The 25683-nt window shown below is 51.0% G+C and overlaps 1 protein-coding gene across 2 annotated transcripts in view; it reads left to right on the forward strand.

Annotated features, from left to right (window-relative positions):
- The first annotated feature begins 2332 nt into the window (after positions 1 to 2332).
- Positions 2333 to 25683, forward strand: part of Phf2 (PHD finger protein 2) — a 68798-nt gene continuing 45447 nt past the window's right edge. Inside the window, exon 1 of one of the 2 annotated variants that reach the window (XM_085831108.1) lies at positions 2333 to 2522. In XM_085831108.1, coding sequence (XP_085687234.1) covers positions 2395 to 2522 — 128 coding nt within the window. In that variant the 5' untranslated portion in view covers positions 2333 to 2394. Of the gene's footprint in view, positions 2523 to 3472; positions 3638 to 25683 lie in introns of those variants that run through there. The other variant, XM_021180212.3, reaches the window with a different exon arrangement.

Consider the following 25683-nt stretch of genomic DNA (forward strand, 5'->3'; position numbering starts at 1 on the left):
CCAGGACAGCCAGGACTATACAGAGAAACCCTGTCTCGAAAAACCAAAAAAAAAAAAAAAAAAAAAAAAAAAAAAAAAAAAAAAAAGAGCACTGACTGCTCTTCTGATAGGTCCTGAGTTCAAATCCCAGCAACCACATGGTGGCTCACAACTATTTGTAATAAGATCTGATGCCTTCTTCTGGGGTATCTGAAGACACCTACGGTGTACTTACATATAATAAATACATAAATCATTAAAAAATTGTTATTATTTTTACATGCACTGTGTGTGTGTGTGTGTGTGTGTGTGTGTGTGTGTGTTCCAGTATGCATGTGCCTAAGGTTAGGGGAATTCCCTGGAGCTGGAGTTACAAGCTGTAAGCTGCCAATGTGAGTGCTGGGAGTTGAACTCTGGTCTCCTGTAAGAACTGTACATGTTCTTACCCACTGAACTATCTCAGCAGCCCCAGAAGCAAACTTTTAAGGAAGAAAAATCTATGCTAAAATTAGTATGGAATGTTAAGGAACCACAAATAGCCACAGTAATCTTATAAAAGTTAGAAGACTCACACTTCCTTACAAAGCTTACAAAAAGCAAAGTGATCAAAACCACGCAACATCAGCGCGCCCAGACATAACAAAGAGCCCAGGACAGCTAGCTCACTCAGGGCAAAATTCTCAAGAAAGGGGTCAAATGGCTTTGCTAAGGAGGGGGCCAGATGAGAGGGCTCAACCAGTAAAGTGCTTGCCATTAAGCCTGACAACCTGAGTTCAGTCCCTGGGACCCACATGGCAGAGGGAACTGACTACTGCTGGTCTGTGACATGAGCACGGTCACACACACATACCCTAAATACACGGAAAGACAAACTAAACAAACAAGGAAGCCAGCACTTTAGGAATGATTCTGGGAAACTTTGATATTTACAAGCAAGACAACAGAGTTGCCTCTGTATACCTCCGTGGAGGCAGACTTGTCTGTGCCAAGAAGCTGGGGCTGCTGTGCAGTACCAAAGTCATGGTGTCACTAGAGTGCCTGGATACAGTGCTGATGTGGGAACCACTACCTGTGAGACATTGCCCCTTATGGGCCACAGGCTAGCCAATGGGCATGTGAGTGGTGGTGTGGGAACAGGTGTGGCTGCTGAGCTGGAGCTGAGCCCTAAGGAGCAGAGGGGGGGGGGGACAGGAAGCTCCAGTAGAGGGGGCTACCAGACCACACTGCCCCCTGCTCCGGAGCATCTCTACCTCTTGTTGCTAGCAGGAGCACCTTGTTCCCTCTCCTGGGTCATGTTCTCAGAGGATGACTCATCTGTTCATTCAGCCTTCCCATTCTTTCTCCTACCGTTGACTCAGATCTAAGTCCATCCCTGGTTCTTTCTAACTCCAGGATGAACAGGAAAGCCGAGACTCTTCTGAGTGCTGGTGTACAGCTGTCAGCATAGAGTAGGTGCTCAATAAACATCTAAGGCTAGGAGGTGGGAGAAGGGATGGAGAAAACAAACAGAAGTTAGGGCCTGAGGCCTGGGGTAGGGTCTGTGCTGCTGTACAGCTCAGCAGCCTCGGGGAGGGCTCTGAGAATCAGGGTACCTGATCCCCAAGCACAGGGGCAGCTGTAGTGGGCACAGCTGGCTGCCAGAGAGAATGTCAGAAGATAAGGAGAGTTAATGGAGGCACCCAGTGGTCAGTACCCCACCAGAAGGAGAACAGGCTTTCTGGGGGAAAGGTGAGGTGAGAGGAACAGGTTCAGGACTTGGGCAGGGGTGTCTTCTTCCCTTGCTCCCTCTGCCCCCACCTTTGGTAGGCTACTTCCCTTCTGCATTTAACTGCTCTGAGCTTCAGTTTTCACTTCTGCTGAATGGCAACTGCACCACCTCTTGGGGAGAGTGCCTTAGGTAACAGGGCAGTGCCTACCCCACCAGGACTCATGCCTGGTGACAGGGACAGGGGATTAACAGCTGTTTCTTGCCTTGTAAGGGCATCCAGTACAGAGGAGACCCAAGGGGACAGCTGGAGTTCAGGCAGGTAGCTTGAAATGAGTTCATTGTGTACAGGTTGACAAGGTAACCTGTCTGCCCCCCCCCCCAATTTCCTATCTCCCCTGCCACATGTGTGCCCTTAGATTACACACTGCTTGCCCTGGTTCGGATCCTAATTTGTGGTCCTGGGTTTACCTATTTGGGAAGGGTGGGGGTTGGTTGAGGGCAAATTCCATAACAGGCTATCCCCTGAGTTGCCAGCAATAGAGCTGATTGGCAGCCGCACTCTGGGCAGGGATAACTGGGACTCTGCTTTGTCAAGGTAAGCAGAGGTCTGAAACTCTGGAATGTATCTGCAGAGACTAGCATCTTCACGTATTGTGTGGGGACAGGCAAAGGGGAAGCAGATTTAGCAGACAGCTTTCTTCCTAAATATGTGGCCCTGCTCATCAATGTCGACCTGGGTAAGGGACAGAGAAGGACCCTCATTCATATCCCACCAACCAACCAACCAACCAACCAACCAACCAACCAACCAACAAAAAAGCTCTAAGCAGGACAGGTGAGACCAGGGAGCCAGTTCAGGGCAAAACTTCAGGGGCGAGAGCAACAACATAACCCCTTGTCTTCCCCAGCAGTCCTGTGGCTCAGTTGCGACTCACTGGACTGTCCTCCGCTCCTAAGGTTTGGGGGTCTATGGGTTGTAATAAGGGGTCCTGGGCGGCACCAATGCCAGGTAAGTTGTGTCCTACAACAAACAGTTTACTCTCGGGTCCCCTGACTTTTGCCGGAGCATCGGGGAAATTCACCGGATCGTAAGAGGAAGCAAGGCAGCCCCCAGCTAGAAAGAAGGGGAAGGGGAGGTTGTTCAAAAGCCAGCAACTCAGTCGCAGTTCGGGATGGGGGGGGAGGCTGCCGGGCCCAGGAAGAGGAGGAAGATCCCCCTGTCCATCCCACTTTGGGGTCAGAAGAAAGTTAAGGCCAAGGAGTTGCTTCTGGCTAAGGCAGGGCTGTGCGAACTGTGTTCACGTAGTCGGGGGCAGGGGGCTCCGCGGCTCGTCTCCCTGGGCGTCCCGGGGCAACCCTCTCCCGCGGGGTGCCCCCGAGCCCGGCTGCTGGCTCCCCCAGGCCCGCGGCCCACCTTCTACCGCGGCCCGCCTTCCCGGCGGCGGGAGCGGGGCCCAGGCCGGCGGGCGGAGGCGGCGCCACCCGGGGCGCTGACGTAGCGGCCGCTCGGCGGCCGGGGGTCCCTTCGGTGGGGCCGCGGCTCCCCGCCCGCCGCCCCCGCGCGTCCATTCGCTTTGTGTCCCGCGCGCGGCCGGGCCCCCCGCGCACTCTCAGCCCTGCGCCCCGCGGCCCGGCGGGCGGCTCCCGGCGCGGCCCCAGCAGCCCGCGCCGGCATTGTGTGGACGCGCCCGGCCGCGAGCGCGCGCGCGGGCCCTGCCGAGCGCCCCCGGCCCCGTCCGCTCCGGCCGCGGCGCCCGCGCCCGCCGCCCCCGCCGCCCTCGCCGCGCGGCCCCCGGCCCGGCCCGGCCCGACCCGGGCAGCGCAGCGGCGGGGCGAGCGGCGGCGCGGCAACATGGCGACGGTGCCCGTGTACTGCGTCTGCCGGCTGCCCTACGACGTTACCCGCTTCATGATCGAGTGCGATGCCTGCAAGGACTGGTTCCACGGCAGGTGAGCGCGCCGCGGCCCGCCCGGCCCACCGAGCCCCGCGCCCTGGTCGCGCGCCCCGGGCCCCGCCGGGCACCGCAGCCGCGTTCGGCCGCCGGGCCGCGCGCCCTTTTGTGCCCAGGGCGGGGGCGTACGGCCGCCGCGCACAAAGCGAGGCCCGCGGCCGGGGCGGGCGAGGGGCGCGGGGAAGTTGGGGCTCCGGCCGCGATGGGGCTGGGACCCGGTCGTCTGACAGCGGGGCCGCAGTGGCCGCGGAGGCCGGGAGCCGGACGAGGCCCAGGCCCGGGGCCCCCGCCGCCAGCCCCCTGCGAAGTTGCAGGAACTTTCCCCGCGCGGGCTCGGGGCGGCCGGGCCGGGAGAGGCGGGCGCGCGGCCCGGCGCCGGTCCCCCGAGAGGCGCGACTGGCGGGCTCCGGAGCTGGCAGGGCTCGGGTGGACCGGGGGAACGGTAGCGAGGTAGCGGCCAGTGCCCCCAGTCTGTGCTGGATCCCGGGAACCTCCTCGGGACTGTGTCCTGGCGGGCAGGACCCCTCCGGGGACCCCGCGTGCCTACTAGCTCGGGCCGGCCTGCGGGCCTAGGCGGGAGTGCAGTGACAGACCGATGTGAGTGTCTGTGTGTTGGGGTGGGGGTGTTGTGGCTTGGCCGCTTATTTCCTGGCCTGCTCGGCTCCCCATTTCCCTCCTCTCTGCTTCAGGCAGAGACACCCCAGTTTTGACATGACCTTATGCTCTTTAAGGAAGATGGGGAGGAGGGAAAGAGGTAAGCTTGGCAAACCCGCCCTCTGGGCCCTTGCTGGTGGCCATGACCTGGCCTTGTGTCTACTTTTTAAGAGCCTAAGTCCCTTCCTACTTAGAAGTAAGAGGAGGAGAAAGAGGTGATCATCCTGCTTAAACTGCTCCAACAGGTTCTCTTGTGTTTGACTTTGCCTGTGGGATGTGCTTGGGCCTCAAGAGGGCTGGCCTGAAGCTGGACAGGTCTGTCTGTCCCCTGGGTGTGAGTTTTTAGCAGCTAGTAGCAGGCTGGAGGGAGAGAAGGGTGTGTGGTTCTGGACGGTCCCTGTCCTTCCTTCTAGAGAGAAGACCCTTCTGATATCTCACATCCAGAATCTTTAGGGAGTCTTGAAAACGAGCTGTGGTCTCTGGTCTAGTCATCTTTAAGTGTTGGGAGCTAGGTGGCCAGGATTTGATGGGCCTTCTCACATCTGTAGGCCCTGGGACAGAGGCCCACTCTTGTAGGGCAACCTGGCTGGCCTTACAAGGGGTGGCCCTATATGGCTCACTGGAATCCCTCGAGTATCTTGTGTTGCCTCCCCCCAAATATCTAGGGTTGTGGAGAGCACTCAGAGTTGTGTGACCCCTGGGCTCTGCTCCAAAACAGGGCCACTATAAACAGCGACCAACTGGCATCCATCTCCGAGGGGTTTGTGGCCAGATCACAGTGGGTGAGAGCCTGGAGGCCTCTCCAAATCCAGAAACGCTGGGAATCTGGACTTGAGTAGCCCTGAGAGTGGTGGCACCCCTTCTTCCTGTCTCAATCCAAGACCTATAGCACCTCTGGTTACCTGTCAGCTGGGCTGCTGCTGAGGCGGCAGAGGGAGGGGCGGGGGAGTGAGATAATGAGTCTTGATGCTGGAAGAGGTTTGTTGTTTATTGTTTGCTTTGGGTTTTGGAGGTCTAGTTACCTTACTCTTTCTTTGAGGATTTTGATTTGATCTGAGACAGGCAGTTGATTAGCACAGCTACATTTGCATGTATTTGGGTCTCTGGGCAGTTAAAAGGGACCCTTCACAGCAGGTGGTTTCTTAAGCTCCAGTGCACCGTGAGTTGCCCCTCTTTGTGGGGCTAGAGCTCTCCCTAGCTTTGTGCAGGGTCAAGGGTTGGGGCCTGAGTCAGGCAGGGAGGGAAAGGCTGGGGCCTCTTCCTGCTTCTGTAGCCTGGACTAGATCCCTGGGCCCCTCTCAAGTCTCTCTTGTTCAAGAATGGAAGGTGTGTGGTCAGCTCCCTGTGTGTCACTCCCTCCAGTTATTCTTGGAAGACCCCTGATGGTTCTCTTCAGAGCTATGTAGCACCTGGATTGTTAATTCCCTCCGAGTTTACATTTTACCTCACGTTTGAACAGCTTGTCTGATTTTACACTTTTGATCTTGAGGAAACAAGACTTACTGAAGAGATTTCTAAAATGGCATCCCCGGGAGTGGTAGAGCATGTGTATAATCTAAGCACCAGGGAGGTTGAAGGCAGGAATATCAAGAGTTCAAGGCCACCCTTGGTTATACATTGAGTTGGAGGTCAGTCAGCCTTGGGTATCTAAGACCCTGTCTCAAAAGAAGCACCAACGGCTAGTGAGATGGCTCAGCAGGTGAATGAAGGCTTAATGCCAAGCCCAGTTCTAATCCTAGGACCCACATGCTAGATGCAAGATGTCCTCTAACCTACCCATGTACACCATGGCATGAGCTCCCTCCAAAATAAAATTTTAAAGTAATAAAAAATATATATACCAGAACACCAGTAACAACAGAAGGGTAGAGTTTGGCTGCACATACCTTCCACTCCATTTCTAAGTTACTTAGTTGGCTATGCCAGCTTTGAAACCAAGGCGAGAACTTTGGCTCAGTACTCTGGACTGAGTGCCACCCTTGACGCCAGCTTCTTCAGCCAGGTTTCCCTCCTCGATGTACTTTTCCTGTTTCCAGGTCCCACACAGCATTGGATTCCTTACCCTGGCAAACAGTTTCTTTTAAAAGGAAACTTTGTATCATTCTCCGAAATGGAGCATCATTGTAACTTGCAATACACAGTAACTATAAAAATAAACACAGTAGCCAGGCAGTGGTGGCACACCCTTTAATTCCAGTCCTTGGAAGATGGAAGCAGGTGGGTCTCTGAGTTCCAGGCCAGCCTGATTTACAAAGTAAGTTCTAGGACAGCCAGAACTACATAGAAAAACCGTGTCTTGAAATAAAAACAAAACAAAACAAAACAACCCCCACAATAACTAGAAAGCCTCAGTTTGTCCTACCTGGGGGTCACATTACACATTTCCAGCAAGCCTTGTTTTGGGGAGGATTAGAATGAGGATCTCTTAAGTCGCCCATGCTTGTAGTGGTGGAGTGTTGGTGCTTTCCTGCTTCTGTGGCCTAGACTTGCTTAGGACAGCTGCTTTTTTAAGCCTAAGCTTGAATCCATGGTGAGTGTGCCTCTGAGATGACACCAAGCTCCTCAGCACCCTTGCAAGCAATGTCTTTGGGGACAGTCCTCTGGGATGAGGTATGTGCCACACTGAAGAGAGCTTATCCTGCATTTCTTGGAGAGGACAGTAGGGAGTGGGGATCATGGGGAAGGATCCTCTCTATTCTGTCCCTGAAATGTATAGCCTCTTTCTAAGCCACTGCAAGATTCCTCATTCAATCCTGTCTTGGCCATGTCTGATATTCCTTCTGCTTTTCTGGGGTTCCTGTAGTGCTCCCTGGAAGTTGGATCTTGGATTCAGAAGGGATAGAATTGAAGGCAGGACCTTTCAGGAAGCAGCTGGAGGCCCGTTGCCCCCCCCCCCTCAGGTATCATGTCTGGTCCATTTGGTAGGGACCTGGAGCTCTACAGGGGCTGAGAACCTGTTCTCTTTAGAAGTCTTACTCTTGTGCAGAGCCCCTTGGTTAAAAACCATAGTCCTTCCTTGTGTCTGTATCATGTATTGGGTCGATGGGAGCAGATCCCATGCCAGCACTCCTGCCTACTGCTTGTGTTGGAAGACCTGGCCTCTCTCAATTGTCGGTGACCTCTGGGAGGCAGGAATGGCTGCATAAATTCATCCAACATCCTTAAACCTGACCCTCTGACCCTCTTATGGGTGATCATTCTATCAGAAGGTTCCTTGGAGGCATTGCCAATAAAATTGACTTTGGAAAGCTTAAAAGATGAGCAGGTGACTTTAGTGACAAAAGTTTCACTTGTCTCTCCATAAATATTTGTTCTGTGTTCTAGTAAGGGTCTCAGAAATGACAGTGAGACCTCAGTGGGTGGGGGGTGCGTGGCAAGGTGGACTGCTTGCCTGCCCTGCCTGTTACTAGGTTCTTGCTTGTAAATGGACTTCTAGCTCAGTCCTTGGGGGAGGGGAGTGAATGTCATGTCTCAGAGTGGCAAATGAGATTTGTGGAAGCAAGTAATAGGAATGAAGGCAAGGAGGTCAAGGAAGAAGGGACTGAGGTATAGGCAGGAAGTGCACTGTGGGGTGCAAGGGAGGGGGTGGAGGCTGAGGATCTGGGCCAAGTTTGTGTTATTTTCCCTTCCTTCCTCCCTCCCTCCCTCCCTCCCTCCCTCCCTCCCTCCCTCCCTCCCTTCCTTCCTCCCTTCCTCCCTTCCTCCCTTCCTCCCTTCCTCCCTTCCTCCCTTCCTCCCTTCCTCCCTTCCTCCCTTCCTCCCTTCCTCCCTTCCTCCCTTCCTCCCTTCCTCCCTTCCTCCTCCTCCTCCTCCTCCTCCTTCTTTTTTGAGACAGGGTCTCACTGAGTAGCCTAGCTGGCGTTGAAGCCTTTATCCTCCTGCCTCAGCCTCCTGGGTGCTGCAGCTGAAGGCTTGTATTACCCTACTTGAGCCAAGTTTTGTCAGAATCCCTATGGCTGCTGTTGGGGCAGATGTGAGGCAGGGGTAGGGAGCCACCATTTAAGTGAGAGGGTAGGGCTTCTGGGGACATCGTGTCTGTTTGTCCCTCTTCCTGGGGGCTCTGTTTCTATGTCCAATTCCCTCCGACTGAGATGGCCTGTGTGGGTTTTCATTGTGTCCACTTAGCCTTAAGGTCCCTGGAGCAGCCTTACATCTGGGGTACCTGGAGACATGGAATAGGGCCTGTGGCCGTGCTCAGCATGCCTTCTCTGTTGTTGGCTAGCCTGGCTTGTGTCCCACAGGAAGGAGACATGGCCAAGAGGGGTCTGGGCTAGCAGAGTCTCTGATACTGAATATGGGGAAGAAGCCCTTCCAACTGAGACTACATGCAGAGGTACATGCAGATGTTCACCATTTTTGTTAGATTGATTTATTTATGCATATGAAAGTTTTGCTTACATGTCTATATGTGTACCATGTGCTTGCCTGATACCTATGCCAGTCAGAATAGGGTGTCGTATTCCCTGGAACTGGAGTTTTGGATGGTTGTGAGCTGCCGTGTGGGTGCCGTGAATTAAACCTAGTCCTCTGCAAGAGCAGCATGTGTTCTTAACTTCTGAGACATCATCCACCCCCCCCCCCCCAACTCATTGTTTTAAGACAGGGAATTCTCCCTCTGTGAGTTTGCAAAGTTCTGGAAAAAGTGGGAAGAATGTCCACTCAGCATCCAGGAAACCAGGACTCCAAACAGTGTTTCTAAGAGGGGCAGATGTCTGGAAGGAAGCGGCTTCATGTGAGCCTCATCCTAATCTCTGTGATGTTTTTGTTTTTAAACTGGAACTTTTTGGCTGGCAACAGGCATGGTACAAGCACAGGATTGCAGCCCACATTTGTTTGGGGCCAGTTGGGCATCAGGCATAACTCCAGATGGCCCAAGATCTGGGACACCAAGTGCCAATCCCTCTGTCCCATGCCACTTCCTTTCCTTCTCCTTTGACCTTTTCCTGATAGTATCTCACATTTGCCAGACTCTTAATAAGAAAGAAGGAAGGGGTTGCTGTTGAACCAGGCTACTGTCTAACGCTGCATTGTGGAGTGCCCTGCAAGAGCCCTCTAACGTCTCAGGCTCCAGTGTGGGTAAAACAAGTCTACCAGCTGGGTCGTGAGACAGTCAGTGACAACAGGGCTGCAGGTGCTGAATGCCTGTGGGACTATGGAGTGCCATCCTGCCTGATCCCCATACAAACTGAGAGTGGAAGGTAGTCTGCTAAGTCACAATGTCAGCTCCATTCTCAGTGCTGATCCAGAGGCAGCCAAGTCTCTGTCACAGTCGGCTTTCCTGACCCTAGCAGTTGTACTGTGAGCCAGGGCAGGTAGATGCGCTCACCTCTAAGAGGTTGTGGTGAGGAGGAAGTACCTTGCATGTACAATTGGTTTAAGGTTTGAGCAGACATGGATGCTGACAATCACATAAGGCTATGGATAAGATAGTGTGGTGAGCCCAACAAGAGGTCCACAGGCAGTGCATCCCCCCGTCTCAGGCCGGTTTCTCTCTTACCTTTCCTTCCTTCCTTGCTGGTCATCTTTAGTCCCCATATTTCTGGTGACTTCTACTCTCAGCCTTGTGGTTTGGTGGCACTAGACTAGTTATACCTTGTCCACACCAAGGCACTGAGTTTCAAAAACAGAAAAACCTATCTGGAACTAGAGCCTGCTTGGCTGTCATCTCAAACCCTGAGACCTGGAGGTCTCAGACAAGTGCAGCAGCCAGCCGCTTGTGTTTTTGAAAAGACAGAGGTAAGTTTCAGTTCATGTGATGTTACCATTTGAAGGTAGACAGTTTCCCTCTGCACCGCACAAGGTGACACTCGATGCATGTGTGTCATGTGTTCCTCTCTTCTGTCTAGTTCTCCAGCATCTTCATCCTTCAGAAGTGAACCTTCTCTTCATCGAGGAGCTGTGTGTCTTTTCCTGCCTGTCCCTATCCCCTTCTGGCCCCATGGATTTATCTGTTCTCAGGATATTTTGTGTAGACAGACTCATACAACATCAAGCATTTTGAATCTGGCTTCAATTTTTAAGGCTCATTCACACAGTGCCATGTGTTGGTGTTTATTGATTTTTTTTTTTAATGGCTGAATAATATTCTCCTGTCTGGGTGACCAGGCCATAGTTGTCCATTGTTGGTTAGGTTGGGTTTGGGCAGCCTCCACCAGGGACTGTTAGAAACAGTGTTGCTGTGCACATTTGTGCACAGACGTTTGGTTGAACACCTGTTTTCAGTTTTTCTGTGTGTACTAACCACATGTGTTACCACCGAGCTGCAACCCCCAGCCCTATATTTAACTTTTTGAGTAACCAACAGGGTGTTTTGCTACAGGGCCCGCCCCAATCGTCACCATCGCTTACTGTTTTCCAGTCTTTTTATTATAACCATCCTCACGGGGTGTGGGTGTGAAGTTGTGTTTAGTGGTGGTTTTGACTTGTTCCTTTGCTGGCTGGTGTTTTAGCCTTTGGCTCTGAGAAATGTCTACTCAAGGCCCCCGTCCCCCAGGGTTGGAGATGGAATCCAGAGCTGAGGCCTACTCACTCCCCAGCTTCATTGTCTACTTTATTTTTACTATTTATCATGTGTGTCGGGCTGTGTGCACATGCTCACATGCCACAGCACGTGTGTGCTCAGAGGACAACTTGCAGGAGTTAGGTTTTTCTTCCATTGTGTGGGTCCAGGGCATCAAACTGAGGTCACCAAGCTAGGCAGCAAGCACTTTGCCCACCAAGCCATCCTGTTTGCCTGTTCCTTTGTCTTTTTAAAATGGAATTGTTTCTCTTCATTGTGAGCTTTAGAGCTGCCGTGTATGTTCTAGCAACCCCGCCTCTATCTGATGCTTGATTTGCAAGTGTGCTGTCGTCTTCTGTTTTCCTGTTTCTCTGGGTTAACTTGGCATGTTCTTGGTATCATCCACTGGTGCATAAGTGTTTCGCTTTAATGAGATCCAGCTTACTCAACCTATTTATATTTCTTGTTCATGCTTTTAGTGTCTTAAGAGTCTCTTGTGAAATCATTTGTCACAAGGTTTACTCTAGTGACTTCTTTGAAGAATTTCATACTTTCAACTCTTTATTTAAAAAAAGAACATTTATCTATTTACTTACTTTGTGTGTATGCTCATGAGCACATATACACTGTCACATACATGTCAATGTGTCTGTCACATGTGTGTGTTGCATGTGTGTGTGCATGTGTATGTGTGTGTGTGTGTGTGTGTGTATGAGTGCATGCACACTATCACGTGCATGTGAAAATCAGAGGAAAACTTGTGAGACTTGGTGCTGTTCTTTCTGCCATGTGGGGCCCCGGAATCTAACTCATATTTTCAGGCTTGACAGCAAGCACCGCTTAACCACTAAGACATCTGCCTGGCCCTCAACTCTTAGATTTAGACTTTTAAAAATTCCTCTATTTTATTTGCTGTTGTTGGTTTTTGTTTGTTTTTGAGACAGAGTCTCATCATGTGGTCCTGACTGGCCTAGAACTTGTTTTTCAGTCAAGGCTAGCTTTGAACTCATAGAAATCCATCTGGCTCTGCCTCCTGAGTGCTGGAATCAAAGGCATGCACCTCCGTGTTTGGCTTTTACATTTCTTTAAATTTAGTTCATTTATTTGTGTGGTAGGGAGCACATGCCACAGTGTGTGTGTGTGTGTGTGTGTGTGTGTGTGTGTGTGTGTGTAGATCAGAGGACAGCTTGCAGAAGTCAGTTCTCTTCTACCATATGAGCCTTGGGGATTCAACTCAGACCAGCTCTGGTGGAAAGCACCTTTAGGTGTTCATTTCATTGTTCTAGGTAGGATCTTGGGCTGTTTATTTATCTTGTGCTGTGCTCACTGCTGTGATGAAATCCTAAGGTAGATGCCTAAAGGAAGAAACGTTTTTGGTTCCTGGTTTTTGAGTTTTATGATGTGGTGACTTGGCCACATTCTTTAGGCTTGTGTGAGTCATGCTTCTATGTATGTTTATGTGTGTGCACACATGTGCAGGGGTGAATGTGGTGGCCAGAGGCCATGTTAAGTACTTCTTTTCACTCTCTTTCTTATTCTTTGTTCCCTTTCTCTCTCTTTCTCTCCTTCTTTCATTCATTCATTCATTTTTCAGACAGGCTCTCTCATTGGCCTGGAACTCCCTCACTTGGCAAGACTGGCGAGCTGGTTGGCAAGCCCCATAGACCCTCCTGCCCTCTCTCTTCTCACCAAGCACTAGGATTACAGAAATAATCCCACACTGTGGGTTTTGTTGATTAAAACAATCAACATGGGCACCGGGGATCAGAACTCAGGTCCTGGTGGCAAGAAGGGGCCATCTCCCCAGCCCCAGCTGTCCTGGTGTTTTGAGACAGTCTTGCTGTGTAGCTTAGTCTCTCCTCAAACTCACAGTCCTTCTGACTCAGCTTCCCACAGTGTTTCTGAAGATCACTTTTGCTTGATCGAATATCCTCCCTTGTTGGAAATCATTTGTACACATGGGTTTGTTTCTGACCCGTCAGTTCTGTTCCCTAGGTATTTACATGTATCTTTAGACCGTGCCACATGGGTTTGAGTACTGCGGGTTTGTAGTGTGTTTTGAAACCAGAAGTGTGAGTCTTTATGTTTCATCCCCCTGATCCTCTTTCTTTTCAGAATTATTTTGGCTATTTGGGACCAAGTATTTAGCCCCTTGCAATTTAATGTTTAAATTGGAGGATTGACTGGTACATTTCTGCAAAATTAAAAAACAAGGAAAAAGAAAAGGAGGCAGCTGGATTTTGACAGGGATTGCAATGTCTCTGGGTTGCACATTGCTCTCTTTCTTGACAGACTTAAGATTTCTGACCATGAACACTGCATCTCTCTCCACTCATGTGTGTCTTCTTCAGTCATTTACCATGTTCTGTGGTGTCTAAGCCTTTGGCTTCCTCAGTGTGTTTCTAGATATTTTGAGGGCAGTGCTTCTGGAAGTCATTCATTGACAGTGCCTGTTTGTTTTCTTTTCCCCTTCTGTGTTAGACATCGTGTATACTAGAAAAATACTCTACTACTGAGCAATACCCAGCACCATTTCTGGCCTTTTTAGTTATTTTCATAATCCCTTATAACATGTAGTAACTGGATTTTCAGAGTCCCACATGTGCAGGGGGCCACCTGACCCAGCCCCCTTTGGGTTCTATGCACACGTGGTGTGGCACGCCCAGATGCTGGGTTCACAATCGATACCTTCATACCTTTGGGTTGCCATCTTCTTTTCCGAGTCCCTGTGCCAGATGCAGGGTTTGGGAATTTCTGTATGTGTGGGACTCCTCTTGTATCATGTGTACTGCCCTCTTGTGCAGCTCTCCACCCCCTTCCTCATTTCCTTTCCCCCCATCACCATCCTCCTGGTGCTTGATTTTGGGACTGAAGCCATGTTGGGGACCCCTGCCCTCAAGTCTTAGGCTGGTGGTGTTTTAGAGCCAGGTGCTCCATGCAGGTGCTCCATGCAGGCAGTGTGTGGCTTCACCAGTATACCGGCTGCCCTGAGAGCTTGGTAGGTTACTCCCTTTAGGTGGACAAACAAGCTAAAGCTAAGTGGGTTCAGATGGCCTGGTCAGCACAACAGAGTACATGCAGCAGGTGTGTCTGTCAGGTCCCTGCCATAGTGTGCCTCTAGCCACCAATAACAGTAACGGGAGACCCTAGGGCTGAGAGCAGGATCCCATCAGGCAAGGAAGAGGACACTAGAAACATTATGGAGGGGTGGTGCCAGGAGTCAGAACTAGGCAAAGTCTAGTTGTGTTGGCCCAAGAGGCTGTAGAAGTACTACAGGGGCAGGCCTAGACATGACTAGAGATGCTTTTTTTGAGGGGGAGATGTTCAGGGATCCAAGGACCTTCCAGGGAGTCCAAGCCCTGAGCTGAACTCGTCTTGGTTCCTTTCTCATCTCTTCTGTGCTTCTTTAAGGTTAAAGACTCAGGTGAGGATAGGGAAGGAGCTACCTGACCAGACCACCTTTGGCCAGCTACTCTAGGATGGAGAGACAGTGAGAGTATAGATGCTATAGGGGCAGGACACAGAGGACGGCTACCCAAACTGTCTGTCTGTGTGAGGTACAGGTTTCCCTGCCATACAGGAGCTAACAGGACAGTAGCCCAGATTTGGTATGTGTGCTGGATAGGGCTGTGTCCTCAGGAGTTCTCTCTGGGGTGTGCTCCCAGAGCTGGTCCCATACGTGGTCCATTTGGAGTGTGGAGTGCAGGATGGGTAGCCCTGGTGGAGAATATAAGGCCCTACTTACTCTTATACACAATACCGGGCCAGGCAGAGGCTAACGTTCAGGCAAGTGTGAGCATTTGAATGAGGGCTGCTCTGCCCCACCTGGACTGCCAGGCTGTAGCAGAGACCCTGGCCCAATACTCTTAACAGCGTGGTGGTGGTAGTGACCTCTGCAGCAGATGAACATTCAGACTGAAGACCTGTGTGGCTCAGTGATGTTGGCTCTCCATTTTCCTTCCCCTTAGGAAATCCCGTTAGGCCGTTTTTTGCATCCCTGTGAGACCTGGACAAGCATGAAGGGCAGGTGGGAGATACCCATGGGAATGCAGGTTGGCTACAAGGCCCTGTTGTAGGACAGCGGGACCTTTTGGCGAGCCCTACCCAATGACTGACTGGCATAGCTGGGAAAAGAACAAACACTGACTCAGAATCTAGGCCTGTCTCTTTATGGAAAGAACTGGGAACTGGAGTTCTGAGACCCTTGCTGTCCCGGGACAGTCCAGAATCTGTACTTTGAGCCAGTCTGTCTTAGAGAACACATTGAGGAAGGGATGCACATTTCCCTTTCCTCCAGTGTGAAGACCTGTCACCGTGAGTGCCTCTGGTGTCTCTGCCTCAGAGTGGACAGAATTCTGCGACCCTCCACCCAGCCACCTGTGACAGGTGCTGTAGGACCTCCCCCCGGGAGCAGCCTTTCCTGCTCATGCTTTGCATGTGGCTCTGGCCACCTCTAATGCCGCCCTGACCTTGCAGCAACTCCCTAGTGGCCCTTGGGTAGGAGACTGCTCAGAAGAAACCAGCCAATCAGGTCCCCTGAATCATGGCCCCACTGCTGGTGCTGACAAAATCAAATGCTGGAGGGCAGTCTGTGAGAAGTCCCTGCCACCTTGGCAGGCCTGGAGGGCAGTCTGAGAGAAGTCCCTGCCACCTTGGCAGGCCTGGAGGGCAGTCTGAGAGAAGTCCCTGCCACCTTGGCAGGCCTGGAGACTACACATTGTGCACAGTGGTTCCTGACCCCCAGCTGCACACAGGCCATGCTTAGAGTCATGAGGCAGAGTGGTAACTTGGCACCTTATCTGTCTGTCTGTCAGGTAGCCGAATTTCCTGGGGTGAGGGATGAAGGACTCCCAGGGTGAGGGATGACAGCCTGGGTTGAATAGTAGAGAGGCTCAGGGAGAGCAATAATGCCCCAGGAGTAGAGAGATCACCCAGGAAGATGTCTTCTCCTGCCATCCTTTGTGCCCTTTTGGAAGGTCTGAGCCTGCCAGGCCCTGTTCCTGCCTTGAACCCACCAGTGTTCTTTGGAGAGTGGAGACTGTAGCTGCCTTTGGCATTGAGGCTCTCGTGGTACAGTGTCACCATGTGACCCACTTGCCCCAGCCTGTGTGTGACTGACCCTTGGTCTCCCAGCAGTCTTCTGTCACTGATGCCTGCCTGGCCTCCTGGGTCTGTCCCCTGCCTGTTGGGGGTTGTGATTGGGCCTTGGCATTGTGCTGTCCGGATTGGAGCTAACCCAGCAGTTTGGCAATTTCTGTGGTGATTCCCTATGCCCTGGTAGCAGTCTTCTTTTTGAGCTTTATCTATCCCACTCTGAGCCACAGTTGGAGTGGGTCCCAGCAGCCCTGCAGGATAGAGGGGGATAGCTCTGGGTGTGCACGTGTCAGACCTGGAGAACTCAGCTCTAGTCTGGAGCTGTGAGAAATGACTGCCTGGAGACCAGAGAGATCACTCAGTGGTTGAGAACTTGTGCTGTTCTTGCAGAGGACTCTCTGGTATCAGTACCCAGCACCCATGTTGGTGATTCGTGGTCACTTATAACTCCTGCTCCAGGACATCCAACACCATCTTCTGGAATCCATGGGCATCTGTGCTCACGTACATGCCCACACAGAGAGACAGACACATATAAGTTTAATTTTAAAAGACAGATACAAATCTAATAAGAACCAAAGCAAGAAAGACAGAAGGAAGGGTATATGGACTGCCTGGGCCAGATGCGGCCCTTCTCAAAGTTCGACACAAAGCCAGGCAAGTTTGAGAATAACTGAGTGTCACAGGAGCAGAGCAGAGCCAGCTAGACTGAAGGCTTTCCCCTTTCACCTCTTGAATGCTAATGCTTAATGAGGCCCTGAAGGCAGTCCTGGGAGTGGCCTAATGGGATTTATGGTCAGGGATATCCTTGGCAACTTGTGGATCTGTTAGGGTACTGAGAGCATGAAAGTGCTTTCAGGGGCTCTGGGCCCCAGGTCTGGAGCTTCTGCCTTGCACCTCCTGCCCCTCGAATCTTCTTTCAGTTCCTCTCACAAGCACCATATCATCTGCAGAGCTGGGGAAGGATCTGAGAGCAGGTTCAAGTGTGGAGGCAGCAGCTTTAAACAAGAGCATTTGTGTTCAAGTTGAGAAACTTTCTAATAATTGAAACTGGTCCCCAGGGGATCCCATGTAGAGAAATGAGGTCTGTGGTAAACAAGGGCTGCTCGGTTTTGTGCTGCTGATGTTCTGGCCTGGAGAATGTTCGGGGGTGGGGCCTGGCCTGTGCACTGTAGTCTGTGTAGTCCTGGTCTCCATCCTGCAGATGCCGGGGGACACCTCGAGCTGCAATAAACAAAATACCTTCAGCCATTACCGAGTGTTCTGAGGCACGCACAGCAGCACCCAGTGACAGGCCAAACCCCAGCCCAACGCATTCTCTGTCACCTTGAGCCTCTGCAGTGCTGCCTGCCCAGTAGAGACTGAGCCTGCCCACTTCAGTGCATGCTGGCAGGTGTGTGGAAGGATACAGCACCTCAGGTCGTCAAATGAGCACCGGCCATGCTGATTTTCCTATATCCCGGGCAGTTGAACGTTTGATCTCTCTGTTGCTATAGTTTTACTCTGCGGTTGCTGAGTACTACCATTCATTCAACGTTCAAATCCTTCTTCCCCAGAGCTGTGGCATCCTACCCACAGTCGAATCTTTCCTCATGACACAGAATCAGCAGGTACCACCTGAATGTCGTTTGGAACGAGCACCCTTGTCTGGGCTACCTGTTTGTACCTGTTCATTGTGTCTTTTCTTTGTTCGAACCCTGACTGCTGCAAGGTCAAAACACGATTGTTCTTTTAAAAATCCTATCCAATTTCCACCTTTCTCGCTAAGACTGGGTCTCTTGTAGTCCAGGCTGGACTTGAACTCGCCCTATAGTGAGTTGAATTTTTTTTTCTCCTGGCCCTTCTGCCTTTGCCTCCCAAGAGCTGAGATTAAAGGTAAGTGCCATCAGGCCCCAAGCATGCTAAACCAGCTCTCAGCCAACTGAGCCACAGGCAGGCCCTTGTACACTTTTAAGGTTAGAGTTGCTTTAGATTTGCAGAAAAGCTGTGTGCACAGCACTCAGTTTCACTGAATATTTATACCCTCCATCCCTAGGATAGGAGCCACACTGATCACTGTCGCCCATGCTGGGCTTGCTCATTCCATAGCCCTCTTCATAGGCGCTCCTTCTGCTAACACCACCCTGGAAGCTAAATTGTTCTGGTATTCTCTGCCCTTCTGGCTGTCATGGTGACCTCCTTGTCTCTTTCAAATGTCCTATGACTCCAGAAGGTGAGACAGCTGTGTAGGCTGGATCGAAGAATCCCTTTGACTTTGAGGGGCTGCTTCCCCCCAGGTAACCTAACACACCTTGACAGCTCATGGGGCCACCTTAGACCATCCAGGTGGTAAGCTGCTGTGGCCAGAGGAGGGATCCAGTGGCACTTGGAGGGTATCATGGTGCTACCATGGTGTGTATGACAGGTACACACACCCCTGATCTGCTGAGATGCAAGTCATGACTCCACTCTCTCCCCTGTAAGCACCTGGGCCTGCCAGTGGCCATGATGACAGTTTATGGGCCTAGGTAATTTTCCCACTCAGTTTCTTCTGCATCTCACTTTCTAGACAGGAGAGGAATTAATTAACTCTGTGGATCTGCGGTGTCTCATGTGGTCAAAGTTGGGCGCTAGGACACTTTGGTTTGGCTGGCTGCAGCTCTCCTTTGGGTGTAAATTTACTGTGCCACAGGGCCTAAAGCCTGCACCCTCTGAACCAGATGCTTGGGCAGGGGATGGGCAGTAGCTGTCTTTGGAGCATTTGGTCCAAGCTTCACTTGTAGCAACTGGGAAACTGTCACGCTACAGGAGGTTAGGCTGTGAGGACTAGAGTCCTTGCCCCCTCTTGTGGCTTAGTGGTCCTTCCAGAGTTGTGCTTCACTGAAGGAAATCAGTGTAACAGAATTGAGCTTTCATCAGAGAAGACCTCAGACCTCAGACAGGCAGGTTTGGTGGCTGCCCTGGTCTGCCTGGCTGCAGCCATCAGACTGTGTTGTACCCCCTGCCTTCTGCCTTGCTGGGAACCTTGCAAGTAGTCTGGTTTTGGGTTTGTTCCTTGTCTGCAGTGAGGCTGGGGCTCTGGATTTGGGGACACAGGGACTACTGATACTCTTTACTCTGTTCTGAGTTTACCTCATTTCCTGTGACCCTGGCATCTCCATGTTAGGATGTTTGCATTGGTGTTGGAGCTCTGGGCTTGGGGACACAGGGACCACTGGAAGCCCCCAGTCTGTTCTGGATTCCCCTCACCTCCCATGGCCTTGGCATCTCTACTTTTGAATGTTTGGGTCTTTATCCAGTGGTCTATGCATTAAAACCTTGGCTTCAGCCCTAGCTCAGAGTGTCCTCATTTTAGGAGATTCTCAGTCCTGTCACCTTGTGATGGGTGACAGGAGGGGTCTCTGTGAGTACCACTCTGGTATGCATTCCCATGGGAGCAGCTCCTCTGATTAGAAATTACACACACACACACACATTTATGTGTACAATTTCATGTGTGTGAATGTTTTGTCTGCCTGTATATTTATGCACTACACACGTGTGCCTAGTGTCCTCAGAGGTCAGAAGAAGGTTTCAGATCCTCTGTAATTGGAGTTTCAGACTGTTGTGAGCCTCTGTGAGCTCTGGGAATTGATGGCCTCTGAGAGAATATGTGCTCTTAACCCCTGAGTCCTCTCTCCAGCCTGGCTCCTCTGAACTTGACCTACTGGGTTTCAGGGATTTCCTTTTCTCTTTCCTGGGGAGGGGGTGAGGGGGAGGTTTGTGATAGTGGCTCTGTCTGAGAGATCACCACAGGATGGATGATGGCAGTGCCTCACCTTGGTGGTTGCCCAGCTTGAATGGACTGCTCTCACGGGATTCAGTGTTTACACCAACCTATTTGGAAACATTGTATCCACTACTTGAGTCTTTGGAAACATTGTAGCCACGGTTTGAGTCTTCGTGTAGTAGGTTCCCGGTGAAACTTGAGGAGTGCCCTATAGCCTGTGGGCCTTATTGAGAGAATCAGTAAAGGCAGTCCCTGAATGTCCCACTGATGGCCAGGGGATCAGACCTTGTCTTTCTGTCTGCCGTGTTTGTCTGTATCTGCTCATCATTTGTCCCTAGGCACTAATTACCTGAGGTGTGGCTAGGTGTCTCACTTGCTGTCAGCCACCTGCTCCTGGCCCTACATGTGAGGCCATGCCCCCATCATACCACAATCATGGGTGTCACAGGTTGCAGAGTCCTGGCCCCCAAGTCCATGCACCACAGCTCTCTGTTCACTTGCTGCTTCTGTTCCATCCTAGAGAAGTCCACCCCTCTTCCTGCCTGTCCCAGGCTCCAGCCAATCACCTTCTTGTGAATTGAGCCAGCAGGAGGCTCTGTCCTCCCCCTTATTATCTGCTCTAGTCCCCTAAAACTTCCAGTAGTCAGGATCAGGACCCATCTGGAGGCCTGTTCTGGAGACCATGGTTCACCATCCAGGTCTCTACTAATCTTTGCATTTCTTATCTTTTATAGTTTTACAAAAAAAGAAAAGGTCAAAGAATAAGCGTTAGAATTTTCCAGCAAGATGAGTCATAGAGCTCACCCTCTTTCAGTGGGGGGTCTCCTGGAGTTGTAAGAAGTCTTCTGATTTCAAGGGCCACAGGGCACAGTTGTCTCCAGGTCTCTCTCTTGCCCTGGGCTGAGGAGAGTAAGCTCACCTCCTGTGTTTAGAGTCCTTATCTTTGTCGAGAGGACCTTGGACTGCATTTGCTCTCCAGTCAGGTTTGTTTGCTGTCTCTGAGGGTTTCATCCAGAGAGAAGGCTTTAATTCCCAAAGCTTCTGGGAAGAGATATTTGCTCTACATCTGCATACAATTGGTTTCCTTAGAAACCACTGGAATAGATGCTCTGGAGCCTGCTTCAGATTTTTAAAGAGACCCTGCCCTTTATCTAGAAGATCTAAAAAACCCACACAGCGGTTTTAGAGTACATACAGAGGCAGTTGTGAATATTCATTTAATAAATCAAGACTCCTCGGCTGCTGAATGATAGAGCTGAGGGGTGATTAAATAAATGGCTGTGTACGCACACAATGGGAAATTATCCAGTTGCCAACAATGTGTTTACAGCAGGTTTAATGACTGGGGGAAATGTTTACAATGTAACATTAAATGACTTGCTGTATTTATTAGTAGGGTGACAGCTGCTATTAATTAGTTAAAACGGGTTCAAATTTTAAAATATTTAAATTTAATATTTCAGTACTAAGGTTTTATTTTTGAAAGTGAAGGGTTTGAAAGGTCATCATATTGTCCCCCCTCAAGCACATTTATACTTTCCAGTGAGTTTTCCACATCAGTCATGAAAAATTGAATGAGGGCCTGGCGCCCCTAGTGTTGATAAGAAAGTTTATTGTAGATATAAGGGAGAGCACAGCTAGAGTCATCTGGAAGGGTCCAGATTGAACCCAGAGACCAAGAGGCCAAGAGACTAGTACAGCCAAAATAGCTGGGATATATAGGTCTCAGAGAAACTCGGGCAAGGGAAGCCCAGCCCTAGGCTGGAGAGTTTAGGGGAAGGCTTGGGGTGTGCTAGCCAGGATGTGTCTGTAAGAGGTCCTGGCTAAGGTGCTGAGAGTCTGGCCAGTGTCAGTTAGACATTCGTCCTGAGTTTGAGATCTAGCACTTCTATAGTTAGAAATTAAGTAAACTGAGTGTGTTGGTGCACCCCAGCTTGAGGCAGAGATGGGGATTGCCATAGATTTGTGGCCAGCCTTGACTATTTCTTAGCGAGACTGTTTCTAAAAGCTAAAAACAAAACAAACAAAAAACAGAGACAGAGACAGAAAGAGAAAAGGCAGCTCAGGGTGTGTTGTCCCACTCCTTCTAGAGAAGTTTCTGGACATGGGTGTTGAAGTCACTCTTCTAGTCTCACTGCTGCTGGCCCCAGGCTTCTTGATATTGAAAGCAGAGGGTGGAAGGTCAGCTCCGTCTGTTAGCACACCGTGCCCCTTTTCCACCATGGCCTCACCCCCTAGAGTACTTTAGCCTGCTGACTGCCTTGTCACCAGCTCCCTGCCCCCACCAGGGCCTGGGAGCTTAGGGCTCTGCCCAGCCTTTGGTGGGGGTCTCCTTTCCCAGGCTCCTAGATCCTATAGATCCTCCTCTGCCCTAAGGACAGAGACCACGGTGCAGAGCGGTGGGCTATCCTGTCACCAGCTCTGTACTTGTGTATCTGGGGACCCTATTGCTCTTTGGCCTTGCCACAGCTAAGGGTAACGAACAAGTCAGTCAGGTGTGGATATGCTAAGCACCACCTGTACCCAGAGACGGCTCCGCTGTGGCTCCCAGAATGAACTTGAGCTTCTTTAGGACTTGAGATGCTAGGAGGACTTTGAGAGGGGAACCTACACTTGCCAAGGTGACGTGATTCCTCACAGAGGCTTGCTACTTACAGATACTAAATGATTGCTGGCAGGCAGGTTCCTGGGTACTCATACATGCCAGCAACTGCTCAGAGACATGGGCTCTTCTAAGTGCCACCCAGGCCCTCCCTGGTACTTGGTGCTTGTAGACACTGAACAGTTACTTCTAGGTGTTCAGGTCTCTGTGGCTCTAAGCAATTATGAACAGGTATTTGAATACTTAAGGGGGCTAAGTCATTGCATGCAGATGCCAAAACGTCCTGGGTAGCTACTCCACCTGGAAGCAAGGTGACCGGAGGCTGAAATATAAGAAGCCATGTCAATAGGCTCACTTTCCTCCAGGAATGACCGCAGAGAACTTCTGAGTTTTCCGTCCATCTGTCGGAATGTCTGTTTTTTTGAGACAGTTTCTCTGTTTAGCCCTGACTGTCCTAGAACTCTCTCTGTAGACCAGACTAGCCTTGAATTCAAAGATCTGCCTCCTCTGCTCCCCAAGTGCTGGTAGTAAAGATGTGGGTCACCACCTGGAGAGAATGTTTACGTGAGCTTTGTGAAACTGAGGATTGTGACACACAGGAACGGTTTCCTGCCCATATGGATTATGTAACATAGCACCCGGCTCTGGAATAGCTTTATCATGCTTCAGTGCCCTGCCTGATGTGCCAGGCACCCAGCGCCGTGTAAGAGGCACACATGTGTGAATGTGGAGGGAGTGTCTGCTGCAGGGTCTATCGCTCTTCACCTTAGTCTTTGAGACAGTGTCTCTCTTGGAACTGGAACACACCATTCTGCTCTACTGACTGGCCAGTGAACCCCCAGGGCCTGCCTCTCTCTGCTTCCCAGAACTGAAGTCACAGATGTGCCCCTTCCATGCCTGGTTTTTAGGTTTGTACTGCGTATCCAAGCTCAGGTTCACGTTTGCCTGACAGGCACTTTTCCTATGGAGCCATCTTACCAGCCCAGAGGCACAGTCTTTGTGAACAGATTGAGTGTGGCTGGCTGCCTGCCACTCTGCGTGTGTTCTTTACAGGTGTGTGTGTGTGTGTGTGTGTGTGTTCCTGGCCTTCGGCTGCAGGCTCATGCAGACACAAGGCTTACTGCTTAGACAGTGCTCTTGAGAACACTTGATTTGAGTCTTTTGAGGTAAAGCTCATGAAACAAAAAGCCACCATATGAGTGTTAATCCAGTCTCTGCACTTTACCAGAGCAGGCTCAGTTATAGGGTTGTGCCAGTGTTGGCTTGAGTCTGTCCACAATGCAGGAGATGCTATGATAGTTTAGAATTATAGCTAGTCTCACTTTGAATTCTCATGTGCACAGCAACCATTGCTTGCCTGCTGTCATCTTGGCTGCCCTGTCCTCAGCCTTTGCCATGCCTGGCCTTTCACTGTCAGGGCCTTTCTCTCCTATGGGTCAGGTTTGGAGGCATCAGGCAGGCCAGTTGGTGTGAGCAGCATATTAGAGACTGAGTTTAGTTCAGGTGCTGACTGTCACGGGTCACCCGATTCCCATGCTCTTCTGCATATCTGATACAGAAATGAAACCGCAAACTCTGGTCATCAGATGCAAGCCACATAACTCTTAATCATGATTGGGGAAGACCTTGAGGCCAGGGACTCAGACCCCTGTGCTGCTCCATGTGACGTCTTGGCCTGGTCAGGGCAGAGCCCTGGCGTGTAATGTATGCATGTACATGACATCTGTGTATATAGTGTGTATATGTATGTGTTGTATCTATCATGTGTGTTGTATTCTGCTTGTAGTATGTGATTTGTTTGTGAGTGCACCATATGCATTCTGTAGGGTGTATTTGCTTTGCGTGTGGATTATGTGATATGTATGTGCATAATTTGTGTCGTATGTTTCTATATGTAAGTGTGATATGTATATGTGTATCTGTAATTTTTATGTGTGATATGTGTGGTGTATATATTTGCTTATTGTAGTATATATATGGTGTGTGTCTGTCTGTCTGTCTGTGTCTGGCAGTGGCCAGGTGATGTGGTAGGACCCTATCAGTCTTGTTTAGGTCTCTGAGACCCTGAGGAAGCTGAGTGTTACCTGCAGGCTTTGGTACCAGACACTTTCTCTGGGAAGAAAAGAGCAGAACCTGAGGGGTAGACAGAGCTTTCTAGAACAGCACATCTTTGATTCTTAGCTGTGAGAACCCGACTTGGCCACCTGAAGCTGCTTCTGTAAAGTCCTACATACCTCTTTCCTACAGTGTGGGCTGCCTTGCTCAGCCACCTCAGTTGGGGTCTGAGACACCCCTCTCCCCTTTCTGGAAGAAGAATGTGACACCCTGCATGTTGTCTTGTGGACCAAATCTCTGTCATGTTTTCAGAAGCAGGCAGGCAGCAAATACTCTGGATTCACATCCTAGCACCCTGTCGAGCCCAGGAACAGGACTCAGTTCTATCTGGTGGTCCAGGCTAGCTAGGCCCAAGGAGTGAATGTTCTCAGGATCCTTCAGGCCTCCATGGGAAGCTGAGCCTCTGTGGCTGGCAGGTGTCCAGGGCTTTTGAGGAGCAGTTAACTCGAAGCTATGTGCTCTGCTGTGCCTCTGGAGAGCCAATGACCTCAGAGCAATGACAGGACTCCTTCTGTGGAAGCTGGAGGGCCAGTGAGGCTCTGTTGGTGATGGGAGACCTTTGATCTCTTAGTTTCTATAAATTAGAGTACTTACCTGGATTAGGAGAAAAGAAATGTTGGATTATTTTCTCCAGACACATGCATATACCCTAAATAAATATGTGCAACAAACAAATACGACAGGAGCTGGAGCTTCGGCTCTGCGCGTAGCCAGACTGCCTGCCTGCCCGCCCGCCGGCCTTCCTGCCTGCCCGTGAGCCCACTCCTCCCCCGTCCTTGCTTCCACTTCGGGACTTTCCACACTCAGTGAGAACTGGGTGTTTTGTGGATTGTTTGCCAACCTGCTCATGTCTCTCCACACACTGTGGTTGGAGCCTGTCTGGGCCGGAGGGGGACATCCAGTGCTACTGTCTCCTACTTTTCTACGAGCTCTGTACAGCCTGCTGCAGGCTCTCGGGGTGCCCAGGTGTTAAGCCCTGGCCCCCTCCGAGCTCTGATGGCACCCAGGACTCTGGGCCAGCCTCCTACCCTAGACCCTCTGCCTCCTGCTCCAGCATGGCCTGCTTCTCCTTGAGGGAAGTTTCCCTTGTGAGTAGCTTTTTCTGCATCTTCCACATTTCCCACTGACAGCTCTGCAGGTGGGCACACAGAATTCTTTTTCTTCCCTTCCTTCTCTTCTTTCACTATGTCCTCAGTGCTGGATACTGGGCCTTGGGCCTTCCACACACTAGGTCAGCGCTTTCACTTTGAGCTACGTCCCCAGCTCTTTTAGTTGCTCAGGCTGATCTTAAATTTGCCATCCTGCTGCATCCTCCTGTGTAGCTGAGGGTAG

The sequence above is a fragment of the Mus caroli genome, unplaced genomic scaffold (genome assembly GCF_978045245.1).
Source record: "Mus caroli unplaced genomic scaffold, Mus_caroli_1 scaffold_15, whole genome shotgun sequence".
Taxonomy (NCBI): Eukaryota; Metazoa; Chordata; class Mammalia; order Rodentia; family Muridae; genus Mus; species Mus caroli.